The sequence below is a fragment of the Ciconia boyciana genome, chromosome 1 (genome assembly GCF_034638445.1).
Source record: "Ciconia boyciana chromosome 1, ASM3463844v1, whole genome shotgun sequence".
Taxonomy (NCBI): Eukaryota; Metazoa; Chordata; class Aves; order Ciconiiformes; family Ciconiidae; genus Ciconia; species Ciconia boyciana.
The window spans coordinates 52032547-52056442 of NC_132934.1; the positions used below are offsets into that span (position 1 = coordinate 52032547).

Below are 23896 nucleotides of genomic sequence, written 5' to 3' on the forward strand. Positions count from 1 at the left end.
TTAGCATCTTCATCAGATGCTCCCTCCCAAGCCCAGATCCCGCCGTGGGTTCTGCACCCCCTCTGCAGGAGCTGCTCAGCTCGGCCTGGGCTGGGATGGCTGTTCGGTGGCCCAGCCTGCCATACGCTCCTTGCAAACCCGTGTGCCTCTGCTTGCCAGGGGGCAAGGGAGTCATAATCTCTGTGGGACTCGTGTTGGGGTGAGCACCCGTGGGGGCACAGGACGTGACGGCCCGGCTGGCCCCGCTTCTGCATCAGATGCAGCCACTCAGGCTCCGGTCTTTGGGAGCAAGCTTTGGAAAAGGCAGCTGGGTTCCCAATTCCTGCGGTGCCGAGCCTTTACGGTGGTGCTACTCAGACAGGCTGGACCCCGAGAAAACTTTGCCTCTGCAAGGTCCCCCCGGGTCCCACGGTGGCCCTGGCCCCTCTCAGCCAGGCAGAGTGGGGCGCAGACCTGCTAACAAACAAGCTAAACAGCTAAATGGCCCATCTCAACCGAGTGAGGGGAGGGAAACAGGCTCTTTACTAACTTGTTTCTCAGTGCAACTGTTTAGTTAATACCTTTTTTGCCCCATTCCTTTTTTCCAGAAATTTAATGTAAGTCGGACCTAAGTGCTTCAAAAACCTTGCCTCAGGCTGATGCATTTGTTCTCTTTCAATAGCATTATAATGATTACCCCCCAAGAGAGCTCTGCTTTAAACATCTCTCCATCCTAGCTTTATCCCATTGAAGAAAACCTCTTTTTTCTTCTACATAATTGCAGCATGACAGAAAAGATGTTTATGCATCAGAAACAACAAAAGAAGGTGAATATTAGCAAGCCCTTTCTTGCAGCCCATAGGCAGACAGGTATTTTTTTTAGTTATAAAGAAATCCTGTGACAGCGGAAAATAGGAGAAAGAAAGGACAAGAAGAAGGGGTAACAGAATGAAGAGAGAAGCGGCGGCAGATGAAAAACAGCCAACGGACTGTATACACTGGGCGAAATTAATGCCTGTAAGAGCTGCAGGAGGGCCAGATGCAAGACTGCGATGCCCTGTAAATTCCCCGTCGTGCCAGGGAGTGGCTGGGAGCCGGGGCTGAGAAACCAGCCTGGCAGCTCTGCCGAGACCCAAAGCAGAGCAGGGAAATGATGTACCCGGCCTTGGGGAATTCTCCGGCATCTCAGCACCTTTCTGAAGGCAGAATGTGACCCCCACGCATCGACAAAGGAAAGAGGACATTTTTTCCTCTCTTTTCGTTCACCTCGATTTACATTTAACTGTAAGGCGTACCCACTTGGGTCATTCTGGAGCATCGCTAAGTACACAAACACAATTCCCAGTACGTCTCACCGCTTTAAGCATTCACACGGCTCTTGAGTCATTTAAGCGGCAAAGCCTTCTCATACCATTTTTCATTTTGTCATGGGGTCTTTACATCCCAGTTCACTTTCACACTGTTTCCCTTCTTAGCTCGACAGTCCCCTCCCAACGTCAGTCATTAGAGGGCACAATGCAAACAGTGTTACAAAAGTTGACTTCTGTAAGATAAACGAGCGACTGATTTCTCTATACAAAGACAGTTGCTAGGGCATGCTTCCTTCCAGAGCCTTTTGTTGCTGAATTATAACCTTCCAGCGCTTCCTTTCAGATTGCAAATACATGGGGTTTTTTCTTTAGTCGAATCTTATAGAATACTTTCCTCCCTATTTATCACGTTCCAAAATGTTGGACAGTGAGAAAGAAATGCTGCGTCGAGGGAAAAATGCTTTCAGTCACCTGTTATGAATTGATTTATATTGCCAGAACTCACCCATTATATAGAATCCAACACAAATGCACACTAAAAGAAAATCAATGTTCCAAAGACCTGGTAGTCTAAATACGCTAAATAGCTGGGAGGGACAACTGCTTTTAATAGAGTTCCTTTCTTGGAACTGCTAAAATTGTATTTTCTCTATTTTTTTTGTTTTGTTTTTGTTTTCATGGAAAATGGGCATGATATCAGCCTAAAGGGAAATCACGGCATTCACGTTGAGTCTCTAACGATAGCTTTTAAATTGTGTTGTACTTGAGCCACTGTGCCAATTTTAGAACTGATGCCTACTGGCTGCTGTCAGCATGCAGGGAGGTATTCTTTCCCAAACCACCAGACAACCAAATTTATGCATGAGAAAATTCTCATATCCTATCTCGTTCTTGTGAAAGAATACAAAGCTTGTTGTCCAGGGTGTGGGGGCTGTCTGGTGGGGTTTTTTTAATTCCGTGTACAATAGGCTTCTGTCAGTGCTGCTGGAGAAGACCTTCAGCATCTTTTGATGTCAGTAGCACAATAGCAATTTATAACAGCCACTGGGTTGGCCACGTGGGAAGAGGGAGGAATATTCACCCTGCCCGACTATACAGAAGTGCTTTAGCACAGTAGCTCAGTCAACCCCGGACCCCAACCATACTGTATCCCCCCACCCTTCATAACTATGGAAGGAGTCTGGGGAGATCAGCTGGCTAACTTGGGTACATCAAACACATGCCTAAAATTAGGTGAGGTATGTCTGGGGTTTGGTGCCTAACTGTCAGGCAGCTGCCAGAAATCAAATTCAGATGCATTCACTGATCAGGTTCCTGAACTGGTTTGCCTGTTCAGCCTAGAAAATAAAGCCCAGTTCCTGGAAAAGTCCTTGACTTACATTGACACAGCACCCTGGGCTACTAAAGAAGCGTATAAGCATAATTGCAGCAGTACTGTTTCAGTATGGCAGCAGCACCACACCAAACCACTTTAGGCACGTCTTAAGTCCATTGAAGCTTCTGCATCCCTAAGTTCTAGTTTCCCACTTCCCTTCTTCAGAGCAAAGATAGCTGCTGTATCATGTTATTAAACCTGTCATTGAGGGAAAAAGAGAACAAGAGGATGAACAAACCCAGACAGCTTCATCTGTTCTCACTCTGTTCAATGCAGGTGAAAGATGTGTAAATAGGGCTGCACTAGTGGGAGTGCAGGAGAGGAAAGGAAGGATAGAGTGGGAAGCATTAGATAGTTGATAATATTGGATTATCAATGACATAATGAAGTCATCAGTTGATAATACAATCTCATCTCATAGGGGTAAAAGCAGAAAGCCCCAGCAAGGACACAGCCCTCTAACACTGATAACTCAGGCCAACTGTGAAAACCACTGAGCTGTTGCAGGTTTCTGCAGTCAGGGAGGGCCAAGGAGCCTCTGAGATGGATGAACTCCTGCCCTCACCTTGAGACAGACCTGCACAGCCCAGGTGAAGTATCTCTGGGTTTGCTTTCCCCACTTTGGAGTCCTCAATTGTAAGATCCTACTTATCTCCAGGCTGATCTCCTCTTTCACGACCCTTGCCGTAGTTGCAAGCAGGCCATGGGAATGCTTTAGCTGGTAAGGGGCCAAGCATCCACTGCAATAGCTCCATGGGCAGAGGTACTGGCAAGGGGTGAGAAGTTCCTACAACACAGATCAGCCGAAAAAACAGTCTTCTCATGGCCGCTGAAGATCAGAAGGGATCTCCTGTGTCTGTGAATCCATTTCTCTACTCACATGGGTGTTTTGCCATGTAATGCCGCTCACAAACCGATCCAACTGCTTTGCATGGTATGGTGTGAGATGCATTTGTCCACGCACAATTTTTCCTGGACATGCATTGGGTTGTTGATGATGAGATTTGGGTAGTGATCCTTTGAATAAATTTGGGAGGAGTGGGGAAGAGAAAGAAGCATATCTGTATCACCCTGACAGCTGTCTGTTGCACGCAAGTGTATAACAAGGAACAATCAGGATTATACTACCCATGAGGAGCAGCCCTTGCTATCGTTGGAAGGCAGCCAGGTCCTCTCTGTAGGCTTCCCCTGCGGATCATGGAGAGATACACTCCCCTAGAGCAGGAGATCCACCTCAGAATTCCCCTAAAGGTTGACATGGCATTTCTGATGCTAAAAAGAACTCAGAGCTTCCCTATATAAATTCCTTTCTCCTTTAGGAGAAAGGGTGGGTGAGGGAAATTGCCAGCAAGCTTTGCCCCATGGTACCCACGCAGTGGCCTCCATGGAGAGGAGCATCATGGAGAGTTTTGCAGCTGGATGGCGGTGAGGGCACAGAAACAAACCTCTTCTCTTACCAGGTCTCGGCTATTGTTTTTTGCTGTTGAGGCTAATGTGAAACAATTTTTTCTCACAGCGAATGTTTGGACTCTGTAAAGTCCACCTTTGCTCTGATCTGACTCAGAGGGATCACAAAGAAGGTTATCTCACCCCAGTGAATGGAGCTAGAGCTGCTTCTGCTGGGGTGGAAGGAGCCCCTCATTGTCCACAAAGCCACCCTGTTCGCATCTCACTCCCATGCCCCAAGGATGTCCCAGGTCAGTATTATCTCATGGTCTCATTATCTCATATCCTGGGTCTCATTATCTCATATCCAAGCTGGACTTCTAGCTTCCTTTCAGCCACTCCCAGCACACAGTGGTCCAGCCGTCAAGCAAAAATGCATTCAATGGTAGGAATCCCGTGGCAGCGAGCTGGGCTGATGTCCCAGGCTGAGTGGAGCATCCTGGCCCCCTGGGTCAGGCTCCTGCACCAAACCCACCTGGGCAGCAGCCACCAGCATCCCTGCATCCCCACGTGGCTTTGTCAGAACCTCTGAGTCAGATGGCTGAAATGCTTACGGTTGCTTTGTGAGATCTGCCCAAGACCTGGCAGCTATGCCCAGTGCTGCCAGGACACCCCAGCTTACTGCCCAGAGCAGTGCAAGAGAAAAACAAATATATCACATCCAGGTCTTCCACTGGCCAAGGATTTTGCCTGTGGGCTAAGACCAAGTAGGGGGTTAAGAAAACTTGTGTATACTTTTTTTGGAAAAGCTTTTTTTTTCTTAAAGGATCTTAAACTTGCTTAAATGTTGATGTTAACTCTCTAACTTAGGGGATATTCTTCAGGAGTGCTCTAGTCTAAACAAGCATAAAAACAGAGCCAGATTTTATAATCATATTGAGAAATGGTAACATGCTTCCCAGCTTTTGCTGTCCTCAGTTTTACAGTGAAGGTTCTGCTAAAACCCCATGTAGATATAGTTACATAAAGACAAGACTGAAGTCCCCATCTCACACCTGAAGGACTGACCGTATTCTTCAGAATTATCTTTTATGTGACTTTTTCAGGTGAAATGTACAAAAATGCTCCCTCTCTGAAATCCTACTCTCTTTTCAGAAGTTTCTCTGACTTCTCCCAGCTAAGCAGCCACAGACCCCGCAATCTTTCATCCCTTTTCTGTTCATTCTCACACACGTGTCTTGCTATCACGGAAATAATCCTCTCTTCCCATCTTGAAGCAACGCACTGGCAAACCCTGGCCTGGTATGCACGAGTGGGGTGCCACCGCAGTCTCTGAATCGCAGCAGCCTCGTGCCAGGAAGGACCCTGGCACGGACCAGGCTCAGCCCCAGCTGCCCCAGTCCTATGATGGAAAAAGTGGTATTGGGAGAGGAAAGTTCTTACCACTCCCTGACCCTCCCTGCAAACCATGGGGCTATGTCATCCCTACTCCCTTATGGGACATGCGGAATAGCTGTAAGGCACAGTAAAATGAATCAGCCTCACTGCAGGAACGTCACCTTTGGGACTGCTGCCACATACACGTTTATAACTGGAGTTGAATTTCCAGTCCCCTCGGGGCCAGTGCAGGGGCTTGTTGCTATTTCTTGCTTTGGTTTTCAGTGCGATTTTGGCACTTGATTCCTTCCCACAGCACTGCCTGTTACCTGGCACTATGGTTTCCACAGGCTATAGCCGTACCGGAAGCCTATTTGGCTGCAGGCTCTGTTACAATTCTCAGCGGTGCTCTGGGGCATGCTCCCGTGCAATTGTATCCCACAGAAATAATCCTGAGCAAACAGCTCCTTTCAGAGACTTTTGCTCAGGGAACATCTGTGGAAAGCAGAGCAGTGCTACTTGAAACAGCCTTATCAATCATAGCGCTGCACGCTTTCAAACGGGTATATTTTCAAGATGTTGCAAGACTAGCTCTATTAGAAGGGAAACATGCTGCCTGCTTCATGTCTGAGACCATAATTTAAGTGAAATGAGAGTTCCCCAAAGAGCTGGGCAGATGCCAGACCTCCTTACCTCGAGTAACTGCCTTATGTTTTTTTTATGATCTTTCTCTTTCTAACATTATTCAGTGCAATATGTTTGACTGCCCTGGCTTTCCCCACCGCTTCTCCGCCAGCAAAGCCAGGACTTTCAGAGCCAGCCAAGACAGGCAGAAAGGACGAGATGTGTTGGGGGCAGTGAGACCAGGGTGTCCCCGGGCTGGCAGGGTGCAGGCACGCCATGCCGCAGGCGTCCAACATGTCGGCCGCTGCTGTGCCCCTCACCTCCCCAGCGGGTTAGCAGCTCTCACTTCTCTGTGATATGGGAGGACTGGGGTTTATGTCTTGGTCAGTCCCAAGGGATTTGAGCTCAGAGCTCTTGTGATGGGAGTCCCCTCAAAACTGGAGGACAGGGTTTTTATCTGGAGAAAGGTATTGTGAAGTGCAAGGGAAAGCCTGGGAGTGAGAGGCAAACCCCAGCTCTCCTGCCTCTCAGTTCAGGAGCCAAGCCGGTATTTGAGGATCCCCCAGAAGCAATGGCAATCATAAGATCCCTAGTACATTCAAGGAAGCTCTCCTCCCTCTCTGTCATCAAAATGTCCTGCATTTACTATCTTTTAGATATTCTGTTATTGAGAGTTAGTGTTTGGGGGAAGAAGGGAGTCAGCAATTTATTTTAAGGATCCACCTGAAATAAATAAACTTAAATTACTGTGGAGCACCCTTGAAGGATGAGAGTCCTGGTGGACCCTACACCGAGGCACAAGGGAAGCCCAGCACCTCAGCCTCAGACCACTTCCTTTGTAAAGACCGTTTTTGCTCACTGTGCTTAGAATTCAGGGCATTATATGTCAAATACTGTATACTTGGACCTATACCATACTCTATACCATACCCTACTATTTTTAAAACTCTGCTCTCCTGCAGTGCAGACATTGTTGGGCACGTGTACATACCACGTGGAAAACGCCGGCTGCTTTGATGGGCTTGAATCCGGCGACGGGGACGCAGTGGTCGGCATGGCCATTGCAGAAGCAGCTGCCCTTCACGATGAAGTCGTAGATGGCATAGTGCAGGGGCGGTGCGGGCTGCAGGGGCTGGGGGTCCGGGCCTGCCGGGAGGCAGGGGCAGCCCTGCCGCTCCAGCAGCCGCACCCGCAGGTTGGTGATCTTCAGCTGCGCCTGGGCTTCCGCGCTGTACGGGTCCTCCACGGCGTAAGGCGGTGACAGGGCTCGGTATATCACCTGGGCAGAGAAACACAGCAAGGGAAGCAGAAAGGAGGATGTCAGCCAGCCCTGTGGCGGGCCGGGAGGTGGGATGGCAGCAGGGGTATCCCCCCGGGAGCACACACCATGCTCTCATGAGGCTCTTCCCCCTCTGCAAGTGGCAGGAGCAGCAAATCCACCTCCACCCCGGTGTGCACAAAGTGACCCCCTGTGATCCCCTACGCCCCTTTCCACACAAAGTCTGCAAGCGACATTTCACCCTTAACTTAAAGCAGAGGTCGGTGCCGCTGGTACGTGGCGTGGCCCAGCGCAGGGACCGACAGTCCTGCAGGTGATGCTCAGGTGCGGGATTCTTCATTAACCTTCCCTCCCATACACCAGAATGGGTGTATTTTTTAACAAATAAAGCTCAGATTTCCAAATATTTGGCTCCTGTGAGTCCCAGGCTGCTTCCTAGTGGAAAAGTGATTAGGCGTGGCAATTAGTGACAGCAAGCTGATAGTCCAGAAAACTGAGATAAGAAAGAAAGAAAAGTGGGGCGCTTCTGAAGTTTAAACAAATACTTATCAGTCAGTCTTTATTTTAAGTTGGGTCTGATTGAATAGGTAAATATTGGCTCAAGGTGAAAATTGAGAGCACTAGATAAAAATAACTAATTTTCTTGAAGAGGTTTATTTTAAACTTGTTGGTCAAGCTGCCTACAGAGTGACATCAGAAACAGCATATAATTCACATAACTACCATCGGCATAAAATGACACATTTCCAACACGTGTATTAGTTACTGGTACATTTAACTTACAGTGACACTTTCTAAATAGTTAAATAGCTCGTCACTGAGTAGCCGCCGAAGGCTCGATGAACTACTTGACAAGTGTTTGAGGGTGTGATGCAGCCTAATGGCTCGACACGCTGCTCCCACCAGCGGCTTCAAACCTCCTCAAACTGCCCCCCTGCCCTGCTCATAACCGCTCACGCCACCTGAAACACCGACCAGCCTCCTACGGACAGCAGAGGTGTGCGGCAGCGAAGGGCGACCATCATTTCTTGCCAAGAGGTGCTGCGGGGTGCCTGGCAAGAGGCAGCAGGCGAGCCTGCTGGTGCCGCTTATGGGGATCACCCCTACCAAAGGATGCTGCTGATACGCTTCAGCTGATGAAAGTTTCCCTTTTATTTCACCAGGATTCACGTACCCTGGAAATAATGATGCTGGTGCTGCCAGCTCGCCTGCCCATGGGCTTTGCCTGCCGGCTGCTGCCTCCACCAGCCCCACCACTGCTGGCACCGCTCCTGGCTGGGACCTGGCTTTTCTCCGGAGCTGCCAGGATCCAGCTCGAGGAAGTTCTGTCCTGGCCTGGAAGGAGATTTAGAGCTCATTTCGGAGCTGAATGGTGGCAGTGTGCTTTTGCGTGTCCCATCGGCCTGCCAAGCTTGGTCGCTACCAGTGTGCCGGTAACAGCGGGGCTCGATCGTGCTGGTGCCGGACGCTGCGTGCTGGCAAGCACGTTGTGGCTGCAGCCCCATGCCGCCGTCCTGCAGATGAATACCCTCCCAAAGGTATTCCAGCATCTTCTGCCGGAAAGACGTCGATAAGGGAGAAGGCTAACCGGGAGAGGTGGTCAGAGGGCAAGGCTGGTGAGCGGTACGCCTCTTGTGCGGAAGTGTTGAGTCTGATGAGGGACATTAATAAATAGTAACACATTTCAAAAGGGTGGGGTTTTTTTTCCTCTCTTTCAGGAACAAACTCTTTCAGAGTTTTTTCTGCTTTCCTAGGATAAAAATATCAAGCAGATATGAACGGAAACCCAAGCGAACCCAACTATCAGGCCTTGCCCCTCTCCCCAAGGCTTGTTATTTACCCAAATTTAAATCAATGTAATTCTGATCACATTTACTCGTTAGTGGCTTTGTGAACACAAGTTGCTTTCAGATATAGAAAGAAAATTCCCTGGGAAACATCCAAACTGGAGACATTGATTTCCTTTTAGTGGAGATGATGGAAAATGCCGCGCTGAGAATTTTCAGTAAAAACTAGCAGTTTGGGTTCCTTGTGATTACATAAATTGCATCTCAGAGAATTCTTTGTTCGTCCTGATTTGCATGAGTGGCGAAGGAAATACATAAATGGGAACTATTTATGCTAGATGCAGCTGCAGACTTTCTTCTCTTGTTTTTCTTGTTTATCTATCCCTGTTTAATGCACATGACCAATGCTTGTAGCTCTAGTAAAGACAATCGCAGCAAGGAAATCAATAACCCTGAGTGCCTTTGCGCTGAGAGAGTTAAATTTTGCCTCTGTGGAATTCAGGGGGAGTTATGCTGCTGATTTCAATGGAGCCAGTATTCCCGCTCAGGCCCTAAAATGTTACAAACATTTCTTTTTACGGCTACTTGAAAACAGTGATGCTAAACATGAGCCCTATCTGTAATTCCCAGGGGCTGCGGGCTCTCAGCCGCTTCCCCTGCCTGCCCTGCATTGCTCGGGCTGTGCCCAGCAGCCCCGGCCCCAGCTTCAGAGCCGCGCTGCACCCTGCAGCAGTGCAACGTAACAGGGTGAGCCTGGTCTCAGTGCTGCCAACGCAGTAAATACCCTCATCCCTCCAGCCCAGAGGCTAGTAGTTCTGTTTTAATAAAATACAAACCAGTCATTGTAACATGTAGGACGCCATACAAATAGCAATTCTCTGCTCTGCCCCGGCAGGTTGAGCTGGAGCCCTCCAAGGCTCCATAATAAGGTCAAGGACGTGTTTCCCAGCAAGATTTCCCTGTCCAGTTGTTAACCTTGCTGATTTATCCCAGCCTACCTCGGGAGTCAGCACCTCACTGGGGCCACACCGTCTTCATACAGCTGTTAAGGGTCTGCACCCCTGTGCTGCCCAGCACCTCAGCCCACAAACACACACGGGCAGGTAACGGCTTTCCTGCTTTTACCTTTCCTTGGACTTTTCCATGCAATTGTCCTACTGATAAGCCTGGCCCTGGTCTGCAGCATCCCATCTGTGAACGAACCATGGTTTGCACAGCAAACCTGACCGGGTTTTCACACCTGCAGTTCTGCCGGCAGCCCCTGGCCACCACAGTCGGAGGCCTCCTCAACCAAAATACTGTTTATTTTTAATGGTGCAAGGGAAGCATGTAGGCAGGATTTGAGAAGAATGCGCTGCCAACATGCATGTGTATCTGACGATGGGGTTTTGCAAGCCCATCATCTCCCTGGTGCCACCTGGCAGGACTTCCTCTGATCAACTCTGTCGGGCCAGCGATCCGCAGCTGCCCTGGGATTCTCATGGTGACGTACCCAATCCACAGCCATCATTTCCTCTTCCCAACAGCTCCCCGAAGCCCTCTGGGTTTATCTTGCTAAAAACTACACAGAAAACACGCATGCCCAGCTCAACCCACAGGGACAGAAACTCTCCCCAGTGGATCCACCACCGCAGTCGTGGTCTTGGCATGTGTCATGTCAGCTTTTTAGCCGTTGGGGCAGCCCCTCTGCCAGGCACGATGAGGGGACAGCAGTTTCCTCCTGCCCCCCAGAGAAGTTGCTGCCCGCAGAGCCATCAAGTCCATCACTCTTCCTATCCCATAAGCGCTGGAGGAAGTCATGCCCGACGGTCCTGCCAACAAGAGCTGTGTTGTGATTACACCTGGGAGATAAATAGCTCGATGAGGTACAGGAGATCATCTTTTTTGATAGGTGATGCCATTCCTGTTTTCACAGAGCAAGGCCTCTGCCAGGAGAAAGCTCCACCATGTGCAGAGGAACGCACCCACCCCCTTGGTAAAGGAGCAATGGCAGCAAAATCTGGCCATTCGCCTGCAGCGAGCCTCACCTGAAAGCATGCCTCGGTAGCCAGACCTCCGGCTTTCCCACTCAAGTCTGTCTGCATGCAGGTGTCTTACTGACAATATGTCAATGCCCAGCATTGCAATGTTGGGTAGACAATGTGACTTCTCCCAGTAGTCAGCACCACGTATAATAGCACAGGGTGGGAGGCGTGGATCTTTACATCAGCAGCTCTACAGTGCATGCACTAATCCAAATTTTCGATTTGGTAGAACAAGTAGGAAGTAATAAATTGAAAACCCACAGCACTTCTAGGCTAGACATGCCATAGTATATCCTATCAGAAAGATATTTTCATTCCCAGTGTTGCTAGCTCACTATAAATCTTATGGTATTTGGGATTGTTGCTAGCTCACTATAAATCTTACGGTATTTGAGATTCTTCTTAAACACAATCCCAGGAACTGAATCTTTATCTCAGCTTCCATTTAAAACTAAGTATCTAGCAATATGTCATATCTGAGGAGTAAATGTCATAAACCAAGAGGCAAATAAAAAGAACCTCTGTCTTTAAAACAAAATATCAGTACTTGGGGTAATGCTACTTCCACGTCATGTCAAATTATGCTGTTGGATCCCACGTCCTATAAATGCCACGTCTGCATGAAGCAACATCAATAGAGAAGTGATTTAAAACTTGCATGAAGATTTTTTGGTGGGGGAGAAGTCTCTCTACACAGCCAAATAGGAACTGTAGACTGCAGCCCCTGCATGAGGAATGCCATTGCTATGCCTCGAAGAGGGTCAGGTTCACCTGACCCTCCCGGTGGGATGCCCAGCAGTGGCAAGAGGGAGCCCACTCCACTCCTGGGGAAGCGGGAGCAGAGAAGCTGCCCCACAGTGCCTGGCGCATGCCATGGAGTAAAAATATTCTGCTCTTCAGCCAGACCACTCTGGCTGTCTGCGGTTTGGGCACATAGTTCCATAGACACTCTCTAATAAATTTCCACAGTGTTTCAATTTCCTTATGGGCTGTCATGAGCAACTCTTGCTCTGTTGATTACTTCACTTTATTTTGTCTTAGTGGTGCAAGAAGCCTTAGCTACTTGTCATTCCACAGATGCAATAATGTAGCCCTGTATATAAATAAATCAGCAGCCATGAACATGGTGCACTCAAGTAACCACTTGCACCAATGACCTCCATTTATAAAACCATAAAAGTCCTTTTGCAAGAAGTACCCTAGTATGTTTACACTCAAGAGGCAATGAAAGGACATCGCTATATATATCTGCAGTGGGAAGGAAAATGCTAATGAATGATGCTGGGAGCAACAAAACAGGCTCTGAAGTCAAAGTTGCCTGAGGAAGTCAACAAAACCAATGAAAGATTTGCCACCAGCAAAGCCTCCTCGATGAGTCACAGCGCATCTTGGACCACTGGAGCCTCCACCCGCCACAGCTGCAGGGGTCTGGATCTTTGTCAAGACACAAGTGTCCACAGCAATAAAATGGGGCCCTTTGGGTCACAAATGCCCACGACATTGAAGAGACACACATGATCCACAAGAAGCTCCTTCCTCACAGACCTTCAGAAATAGGCACAGCCACAGAGGCTGTGGCAGCGATCTGCAGCCCCCACGTGCATGTCCCTTCCCTGGGTCCCAGAGCCCGGCTAGAGGCACAATGCTCCAACCTCCTACTGGGAGACTGGCCTCAGCCAGAGTTTCTCCCCCTGAGCCTGGAAGGCATCAGGAGATGGTTCACAAAATGACAACACCAGTAAATTACAGACAGAGGGAATAAATGGATGGGAGACTCAAGAAGCATATACACATGGGAACAAGCCAACAAATAGGAATATGGCAGAAATAAAAGCAATAAACAAATCTTAAAAACATAACCGCATTTTTATTTGGTTGTAAATGAAAAACAAGGTGGTAACACTGCACGAAGTGGTCCGTGGTTTCTTTCCAACAAGATCTCCAGATAAAAGAGATTGATGGACTCTACCCTCTGTCATCCGACCTGGATGCATGAGAATGCATCTATAAGCACTCTATAATAATGACCTATCTATATTAGTGATTCACTTATTTGGCTCATGGGCGTTTGATAAATTCATTACTGCTTTATTTGATTTTTGCTGGTGATTTTATTCCTTTCAATGTATTTTACAGGAACACAGGAACAAAATAATAAGAATAAAAAGAACGTAAGGTTTACTGTCTTCTCCAAATAGAGAGACAGCAAAAGCAATGAGGGGCGTGTACCACCGTACAAAAGGGCATGTGATGTCTAGGAAAGTGTTTAATGAAAAAGTTAAGGTTTGCATTAGGAGTCTGCAGTGTCTCTTGGTATGCAGTTACTAAATAAATGTGGCTAACTGACCTGTATTATGGGGCACTGTTGAATCTCCATGTCACTGGAAGCTATCTGGTTCATTTAGTGCCTGGACAACATTCGGAAAATGTAGGCAGTAAAGGCGTGGTGGAGCTCTGCCAGCGCATCCGGGACCTCATCCCTTTGCCTCCTGAAAAATTTCCCTCGAGCCCAGCAAGCAACCGAGGTTAGGCACTGCTTGCCAGGTGCTGGAGCTAAGGCGAAGGGCAGCCCTCATCCCCCACCTCCCGGTCCCGGGATTTCCAGCTCTTGCCCAGCACCGCCTCACGTCTGCTCGTCCCACAGGCCCTGGCTGTTGCTTGCAGCTGCATGCAACTGCAGCTGAAGCTGAGATGCTCCATGCTGTACCTGCTGCCCAGGACACCTCTGCCACCCCCAGCCACTGCGTGCCTGCGCCCCGTCCCCCCGTGCCTCCCTCCACAGCCAGCCCAGCCTGTCGAACAGCGCAGGCCCTCTCCCATAGGGGCTACCCAAAAGTGGCAACTGCTTTCAGCCTTGGCTGGTCTTGTTTGGAGAAGCTTAGCTGGGAAATTTTATTGGGCCGATTAAGCTTTCCTTCTCAATAGATGTAAAAGTTAAAAGTAATTATTTCTCTCGGTAAGCCTTACAGAAAGCTCACAGGGGGAAATAAGGCTGATTTGTAGAAATGGGTAATTTAAAAAATAGTAACAATGATGTGACATGTGTGTGCCCACTGAGGCTTTCTATAACATCACCCTGCCGCAGTGTCCAATGTCAACTTCCACCCAAGAAACTGCATCATCACCACAAAAGCCTGATTAGACTTTTCTTTTTTTCAGTTGCAGAGGGAATTGGATATAAATTTAGCTGCAGAAATCCAGCACCAGCCAGGCACTCCTGGCTCAAAGAGGGTGTCCCCACACCTCCTTCGTTCACCCCTGCTCAGTCACCTTTTGGTGGTGCAGAGGAGCCTTGAAGCTGAGACTGCTCCATGCTCATCCCCTTGTGCCTTCCCAGGAAAGAGTAATTAAGCCTAATTAAGCCTAACACCCAATGCAAGAAAGACTGAGGTGAAACTGTCTTACTGTACATGTGAGGATGGCTTGACTTTCAAGGTTTGCTGCGCCAAGTGGCAAGACTCATGCCACAGCAATAAATCCTATTTGGTACCTACGGGGAGCAGGGACAGTCCTACCTGCCCTGATGCCTTTGGGGACCCCTTTTTACAGCGGGAAGCCTCAGGCACAGGAGCTGCCTTGTTTAACGGGGCTCCCTCAGCCCTGCCAGTGCCGGAGCAGCTCAGGTGCCCCGTCTGTCAGACGCATGGTCTAACCACCAGAGCTAGTGCCTACGACAACCAACATATTCCCTGCCCACATACGTCCTCTGAGAGAGACAGATACGCTGTAGATAGTTTTTTCTTGTCTCCCAGTTTCAGTGTTGAGGGCTCAACCCCATGCTAGCATTTACTCTCCCAGTCAGTATTTTAGTTTCCAGGGATTTTCTGCTTCAGTGTGGTCAACTTCTGCCAGGCTCTCTCCTTGGCTCTTCCCGGAGGGGAGAGCTGTGTCTACAGAGGAGTGTTTCACTTGCAAAGCCTTCCCATACCTTTTAGGTTAGTTCCCTACTGAAACAGGCCTTATGCCATTGCACTGCATGTGTATCTTTGTGTCTGTCCATCAGTCCACCCCAAAAACTTTTGAAACTGCTGGCTAACTTCAACCACATTTGGGAGATATATCTTCAAGGCATTAAGCTCCTAAAAGTTTTATAAAAACAATTTATCCCTTCACAAAATCAAGCCTGGTGGACTCCTCCCCCTGTGAAGAAGCCATAACACTGGTACCCTCTATTGACAAAACAGACTTGTTTGATGTGTTACCACACCAGGCAAAAGAGCTTTTAAGAGAGAAACCCCTGCATATCTCTGAGCTATGTTCATTGCAGTGACCCTGGGCTAAAAAAAGACTTTTTGGCAGATGCTGTAAATAGTTCACATGGTGTGGGAAGTTCATCAGCCTAAACTGGGCAGGTATCACCCACCAGCTCCTCTAATATACTTTGTTTTTCTGCCTGTCAGACCAAGTGGGCTGCAGGGAAGAAGAGCCTCTGTTTTTCTCACAGAGCGGTCTGACCATGCGCTGCACGTGCACATTCACAGTGCACACTTCAGCATCACCCGGATGAGATGAAACAACAAGAGAAATTGGGAAACCTGCCCCACCACTGCAGAGAGGTGACCATCAGAGACATTAAGGTCAAACTGAGCAGTGGAGCCTGTCTTTCAGGCCACAGCGTGAAGTACTCTGTCCATATCCCCAAGCGATGTTGACAGAAACCCGTTGTGTACCACCAACAGTAGCCCCTGAGCTCCTCGAGACACTGGAGAAATAGGACTCCATTTTGGCCCATGCCTACAGCCCTTCTGCAATCTGGCCCATGCCTACAGCCTTTCTGCAATCTTTTACAGCACATGAAACAAGGCAAATAATCCCTTGTCTCACCATCCAAAAGTTAGGCAATCTTACAAAGGCTTCAGGAGGAAAATCCAACTATTTCAAATAACTGGCCCTGGCGGGGGCCTTGGCAAGTTAATTTATACCAAGGCAACTTTTATCTTTTGGGAAACTCAAGGCATTCTTCTGCAATTCTCAAAAGCAAGAAGCTGTATGGGACGAGCTCCTACTCACACGCAGCAGCTCGCTGGTGAGGGGCTGGGAAAGGCATGAGGAGAGCTAGGCAAAAGCCTCGGGATTTCTCCAGGATCCTTGACTTCTCTGGCAATAATCAATCAGATGAGAGCCACCTTCTCAGCTTCCTTTCAACATCCCGCCACACAATTTCATTAGATGAAAATGAAACACTGCTAGGTCATGCCTGTCTTCATGCAGACGATGATCACAGAAGTAATATTCTTACCAGAAAAATCTCTCTCTAGCTCAAAACAGCTCAAAACATTTGGATGTCTTCACCTCCAGTTAACAGTGCTTCTCCAAGAATTGATAGTTTATTACACAATGGCTTTATTTTGCCTAATCACTACTTTCACTCATCAAACAGATAGAAATGCTCAGTTTCTTGGCTCACAAAGCCCTCCAGATGCATGATAGAATTGGCTAGGCACTCTCAAGGAAAATAACTATTGCTTTTTTCTCATCTTCAGAATCACCATTTCCAAGGCTGCACTATCCCACATAGGGAAATGAACCAGCGCATTTCAGCTGATGATATGAAGAAGTCCTTTGACCGATCAGCAAGAAAGATGGTATTTAAATACTCTTCCCTCCAGCAATTCCCCTCCTTTCCCTATCCCCACAAAGATTTACGTCCTCAGCCTTGGGCTGCCGGCAGTACCTGTTGTGCGTATGGAAGACCAAGAAAACCTGGAACTACCTCCAAAGAACCAGACAGAGAACTGGATTTGCTTGTTCGTAGGCAGGGCTGTAAGAAAAGCTGGCTCACTCCCCAGAGCTGCAGAATAACCCTTTTAACAGCTTCTGAGCACGACGCACCACTGCAAAAGCCTGCAAGGCAGCAGGTTAGCGTTTCGGCAAGAATGCCTGTGACAGTACTAGGGATCAAGGGGATTTCTTTCAGTCTAAGAATAACGCGATTTAATGAATATTTTTCAATTGCTCTTGTCTAGAATGAAAAGGCTTTGTGTCTATAGAGCTGGCTGCTTAAACCATCCAGTTACCATGAGCTACACTTAATTTTGGGAAGAAAGAACACCTGTCTGAATTATACATAAATATGCATAGTCAAAAAGGCCATGAGAAACAGCACTGCCCTTTCAACTCATGGCTACAGATTCTGATGATAGCAATGAGGGATGCTGTGCAGAGATTGGTGATAGAGAGTCATGGCATATGTGTCTAGTAAGTTTGTTTTTGGACATTAACTTCTTTTCTTCCTGGAAATGTTGCCCAGGGAGAATTTGAGGACTTCACCATTTGTGTAGGATTTTGAATATTGATAGACCGGATATCTCACGCTGACACCCATTGTGCATGGCGATTAATCTCAGATTAAGTCCCCATGAGCTTTTGATCCAAAACTTCTGAGATGTGTCGATTCACTGCTTTAGGTTACACACTTCCTGTGTAGCTGGTTGTATCCAGGAATCCCAAAGAGAAACATGGCAGCTCTACTTGCCAGCCAGTGAACTGGGAGCTGAATAAGTGAGCCAGTCCTCCCTTCATGCCAAAAATGAACTGTGAAATGAAGCAGTGGGGTGCAGCGCCTGAAGAGAGGCTGTGCCTGCACCACTAAAATCCCACGGCATTTTTCTCAAGGGAAGCCATAGTCCCACTAACAAGGCCAGATGCCAATTTAGAGAATTAAATTCTGCCTACCCAAATTCCTCTTGTTTCATGTGGGTACAGTGCTCTTCACTTCCTACATAAGAAGTTTGGAAAGGGTCTCCTGGAGCCTTGGGACTCACTCCCTCCTGCTGTTGGCAGCCTACAATGTACCCCCTTTCACAGACTGGTCAAGCTCACTCCAAGGAATAATTTGTTTTAGCCATAATGGGAGGCTGATCCAGAAGCCCTGATCCGCAGTTGTTAGAAACTTGCTGTTCTAAACAGAGGACCGCTGATACACAGCTAAACACTGGCTATGCTCCATCCCAAGGGATGGCTGCATTTCAAGAGCTGGCCAAGCGGAAGGCCAACCTCCAAGTGTCAAAAGCGCTGGGAAAGCCAGGGAGAAAAGGAGACGATGAGACCTTCCTGTGGGCTAGCTGCAACAGTGGGAGTCATGCTGAGGATCACCAGGCAGGTTGGAGAAACATCTTGCCCCTCGCATGCCCTGGTCCTCCAGAGATGCTGAGCACCCAGGAGGCCCAGCAAAGAGACATGTCACTGCTCTCCACTGCCTGCGGCAGAGGGGTGGTTTTGACACAACCTGGCCCAGAGACCTGGCAGTATCATCCCTGGTATGCCACATATGGAAAACTTAAAAAGCAGGTGCCAGTGCCTGGAAACGAGCAGTTGTGTTGCTCAGCCCTGATGGTGCCCAGTCTCTGGAGGGAAAGTACCTTTCACAGTAAAATACCCTGGAGACCGAAGGTTTGTCTCCACATGTGCCCAGAACCGCCCTCGTCTCCTGTCCTCCCAGGCCCAGATTAAAAACTAAGCTCAGGTTTCCCCTTCTCCCCTGAATCCCCTTTTTGCTGCCCTGTTATTTAAAGGGAGAGGCTCCCCACAACCCGACAATGCTAAAGCCAGTGGAAACCCTGCACAGGGCTTGGGAAGACGGGCTTCCCTGCCAGGAGGGAAAGCTCGGGGGCCAAGCCAAGAAACACACCTCGTCACAGCCATGGGCAAGGCGGCTGGTGGGAGGACGGTGTCTTGCTGGCTAGCCGCTGCCGCGAGCAGCAAGCCTTGTGCCATGCTGGCTGGCAGGCACGCATCCCGCTCGGCTCTCATGAACCCTCCCCAGCCACCCTGCACTGAATGGCCAGCTGCTGCAGCCCAGGATTTGTAGGTCCCTACACCACTTCATTGACTCTGGCCTGACTTCGTTTACTTTGTCTCATTAACTTTTCCCCTAGAAATCGTTATTCTTGTGCTTATGAAATAATGCCCCCCATATCTTGCTAAATTCACTGATATAATGCAAAGAGTTGGGCTGGATCTGGCCATCACCCCTATCACCCCTGGCCCCCAGCTAAACAGACTCTCTTTTGCATGTGGCATTGCTGTACAGAGCCCGACAATTTGCATTTTCCCAAAGCCGGAATGATCAGGAAGATGCTGTTAAAGATTTTTTTTTCCCTACAAAATGCACTTCTACAAAGTGTAGAGATGGGACTTGAAAACACACTGCCCTAGCCGTGTCCTCACGTGTCCTGAGCACTGCTGAACACCAGCCAGGATCCCTCTTTCCTTCGTGCCAGTTTGGGCCTTTGTTTTCTCTCTGTGCACACACCAGTGGCACAGGACGATGAAAAAAGCCATTTGCAGCCCTCTAATGGGCTGACGTCCCAGGTTGCTTTGAGGTTATTCTTGCATATTTGCCCAGGTTCTTTGTGGAGTCCCAAGTCCTGCAAGTGACTGAACTCAAATCTCCTGTGACCCATGAGATCCTTGGAGGATCTCAGAGCAATGGAGGTGTAGCTTCAGTTAAGGACAGCAATGATAAGCTTAAAACCCAAGCTTATTCAGGCCTAAAAGACAGGCAAAAAAATGGGCAAAAGCTTCTAGGCTGCAACAGAGTGTTTCCACAACCCAAAATTAGGTCTCCAAAACAAAAATCAGTGAGCATCTTTAACTCCTGTTTGTGTCAGCGAGTGTTACAATTCCTCACTGTCTATCAGGGCCAAACTTGTGAGTAGCAGGACACAATTTACTTCTCCTCTGCACAGCTAATTTCAGGTAGAACCAGTAGTACTGGTGTCCAAATCCTTAAGGAACACAGGCAGGCTGCATGCAGTAACAGTGCAAGGCGAAACATTTGAAGGTTTTTCTGCTACAGAAGGCACATGAGATCAATAAAGTGCTCAGTGAGACACACACCCCACAGTAAAACAGTGGTATGTGATGTTTCAAAAGTCAAAAGCACATTAGAATTTGTTGCTGGAACATAGTCAAGCTGCAAATACACCTCTCCTATTAACAGCAAACAGCAACAATAGCTGAGGTCTCCAAGTGATTTATTAGCAGTATTCTGAATAGATGAACACTCAAATAAATTACTAATTTACTAAAATCTTGTCAAGGAGACTCTGCTTCAGTAAGTCCTTTTATCCTGGAGCTTGTCTAAATGGGGACACTCAGGCGAGCTAATCTGAATTGACCACAGATGGGAATGTACAGTGAATGAGATAATTGCATTGCAGAGTGGACAGTCACTCTCGCTCACAGTTAAAGAATTAACATCTGCTAAGGGCCCCTTGTCGATGAGCCCTTAACAGCAATCAGATTAGGCTGCAAAGGAAGAGATATTAATATGATCTGAACTATGGAAGGGAAGATAGCCTTTTATGCATACTAATAAAACTGGCATTCCTGTCTGAGCATGAAGCTGGAAGAGTTTATTTCTGCATCTTTTGTACTTAGATCAGATTATGTTTGGCTGGTGAATCCAGTTCTGATTTCCCTTGCAATAATGTGACTGAAGGGTTACACCCTGGAAAACAGTGGAAATACTCTGGATTTGTAGCACATTTATATGATCCAGGCTAAAACTTGGCCTTAGCCTTTCTCTTAAAACACTGATGATATAAGGCCAGCATTTAGAGGTTTCTGCCTATGCTAAACAAACCGCTGTAGTGAAACAATTAATTCACTAAATTAAGCATGGGGAAAGTCTTTAGTGATCCCTCTGCATGCAGCTCATCTGAAATTATTACCTGACAGGGAAGGAGTTTCTTGTCCCCTTCCCAGTGTTGCAAATCTGACCGCTCAAACTGGCAGATGCTTGAAGCTCGCTGGAAACCTGGGTTGGTTGTACTGAGGTTTCCTCCTCCTTCCCGCTTCTCCTTCGCCATACTGGACGGGCCCCACGATGGGGCAGCCTGGCCCTAGGTGTTGAACGGTGAGAGCTCCCGAAAGCAGTGCCAGCCTGCGGGTGGGTTTCTGAACAGGACACAGCGAGTGCCCGGGGGTGCCAGGGCAGGAGGCGGGTGCCCACCATCTGCCTCTTTTCCTTTGTTCCCTACCAAGGAGGGGCTCAGTTGTTTTGTTTGGCTCCCAGATCCTTGCAGAGAAGTCATTGCTTTCCTGGCTGCTGGAAGGGTGGTTCTTCTTTGCATGAGGCCAGACTACAGCCAGGCTGCTCCAGGGCGGGACTCAGCTCGGCAAAGTCTCTGAGCACGTGCTGACCTGTGAACTCATGCTTACTTCCACCGAGAAAGCCTTTAAGACCAAACCCAGGGTTATCAGTGCCATGTTCCTGACATCAGTACTGTGCCATGCACCCTTCAACCTCTTTCCTCTACAGTTCTGTCCAGATCTGCTCTTTCCTTCCTAATCCCACCACTGGGCTGCTGATCCTCCAGCTCATGCCTGCTTTGGGGTGGAGGACTCAGATGTATCCAAAGCAGAGGATAACCATGCCTGGCGGTTTTGCAGCATCAGTGACAGGTCGTGAGGAAGAGCAGAGACCTGCCAAGTCCCTGCCGAACTGACTCTACCCTGTCAGCAGATTGCCAAGTGCCACACATGGCGTGTGACATTACCACTGTCGTGGTGGCCTACAGCTCGGGTGACTGCAGCACAGTGACAGCCTGCAGCCCCCTCATGCAGACCGCTCTCCTAATGTCCTCCACCACCCCGGTCCCACCACCACAAAAGGAAGCCCAGAGCCACTCTACTACAGAAGAAAGATGAAAGGCGTCTCCCAGAGCCAATTCAGCATCTCTCATTTCTCCACCATCTCTGAACTCTGGATCTTTGAAATGAACCCAGAAGCTTGGCAGCTTGCTTTCTATGGTATCATAAATCTCCTCGAGATCAACATCATGGCATGTTGTGATGAGGGAGGATTTTTGTTATAAGAGTTGAACTAAGGAATGACATCTAAGGAATGACTCATGATGATGAGGGCAGAAGAAATGCAAAAAGCCTAAGAAGTGAAGCAGATACACCTTTGCTCCAAATTAACACATGTGATTTATTAAAAAGAGGCCGTAAGCCCTTGAGTACTATTAGCTTCTGCATGTTGCTGCCTTGAAACAGGGCTCACAGGTGCCGTAACACTCAGCAGAAACACAGGCAGATCAGCTCTGGTGCCATTTGGGGTGAGCCACCATCTCCTGAGGCCTCCCCTGACCTTTGCAAATTGCTCATCCAGGGGGACGGGCAGCAGTGACCAAGCTGCCAGCAGCATGCAGAGACCCCACCATCCCACAAAGCCCTACAAGCCCTGACTCTGTGCCTGGAAATGCACATGTGGTGTTGAAATGTTTGAAGTGGGAGAAAGTGGTATACAGACGGTGTGATACACAGTTTGGATCACAGGCTATAGTTGTTACATTGCAGTTAAAAAACTCTTAAAAAGTTAAAAAAGAAATCCAGTAGCAGTCGCAGAATTTATGTTTGTGCTTTAAAGAAAAGTGCAGCAACTGAGCTGCAATTAAATAATACCCTTCAGACTTGGACATTTCAGATAACTGCATATTTGAAACCACTGTTTCAAGTGAAATTACTGTTCCCATATGTCTGAAATTAGGTGCTACCAGAAGTGGGAGTAAAGCACAACATAACTCCAAACAGAACACAAAACTCTGATGTTTCTTTAGGTGAGATACATGTTGCTATTGGCAGTTACAAGTAATTGCTGGAATGTAGCACACTGTAATAAATTAAATGTGATATTTGCTAAGCATGCAGGCTTGCCATCTGGTCACCAGAGAGCTGCTGTTATTACTTTGCAGGTAAAAAGCGGTATTTAAGTGCAGAGAACTGAAGTGTGCCATATAAATAAAATCTTACAAGCTCCAGCCCCTTGGACTCAACATTTGTTCAAAACCTGGAATAATTAAATGATCTTGACTTTCATAGGTTCTTTGCACTAACACAAACTAAAGCGATGACAAAAGAAGAGATCCCGCAGGAGCAAGCTCAGTAAATAGCCTGTTTTTGCAGCATGCTACCACAGATGCATCAAACACCACCAAATCCCTTTCCTTCTTGAGACAGGCATGGGTTTCTATAGACAAGACCTCGATCCTGCTGTCCCCACGCATTGCACCAACCTGTAGAGGAGCCGGCCCAAGGTCGGGATTTGCACAGGTTCTCGCCTGGCACAGCCCCTGTCCTGGTGTGCAGGTACATCACTGCAGTGACCGCAGTGAAAACTGTACCAGGGTGCTAGCTACATGGCACCCAGCACAAACGAGGCAAATACTGCCCTGAATGATGCTCTGGGTTTCTTATCCCTGACAACGATCCCTGGGAAAGCTCAAAAAGGAGCGTGCAAGTCAGAGTACCCCAGACATGTCCCACTGGCTGGCCTGAGAGCTGTAGATTTCAGTCCTTGCACTGTATCACGGGCTGGCATAGCCTTATGATTCAGATGGTGGGATGCAGAGGCTGGCAGGAGTGCTGAGGGGCTGGAAAATTCCCAGCGGGGTACATCCGTCATTTCTTTTGTAGGTCCCACTTTGTAGTTAGCCCCGATTCAGAATGGTTTGGGTTGGAAGGGACCTTCAAAGATCATTGAGTCCAACCCCCTGCCATGGGCAGGGACATCTCCCACTAGATCAGGTTGCTCAAAGCCCCATCCAACCTGACCTTGAACACTTCCAGGGACGGGGCATCCACAGGTTCTCTGGGCAACCTGTTCTAGTGTCTCACCACCTGCATCGTAAAACATGTCTTCCTTATACCCAATCTTAATCAGTTTCAGTTTAAAACCATTGCCCCTTGTCCTGTCAGGACAGGCCCTGGTGAAAGCTTTCCTCCATCTTTCTCATAAGCCCCTTTAT

The 23896-nt window shown here is 48.2% G+C and overlaps 1 protein-coding gene across 5 annotated transcripts in view; it reads right to left on the bottom strand.

The window, feature by feature from the left end:
* NTN4 (netrin 4) overlaps positions 1-23896 on the bottom strand; it is a 50448-nt gene that overhangs the window by 20888 nt on the left and 5664 nt on the right. For all 5 annotated transcript variants that reach the window (XM_072865659.1, XM_072865663.1, XM_072865678.1 and 2 more), the window contains one exon: positions 7043-7330. In XM_072865659.1, the coding sequence (XP_072721760.1) occupies positions 7043-7330 (288 nt within the window). The remainder of the gene's footprint in view (positions 1-7042; positions 7331-23896) is intronic.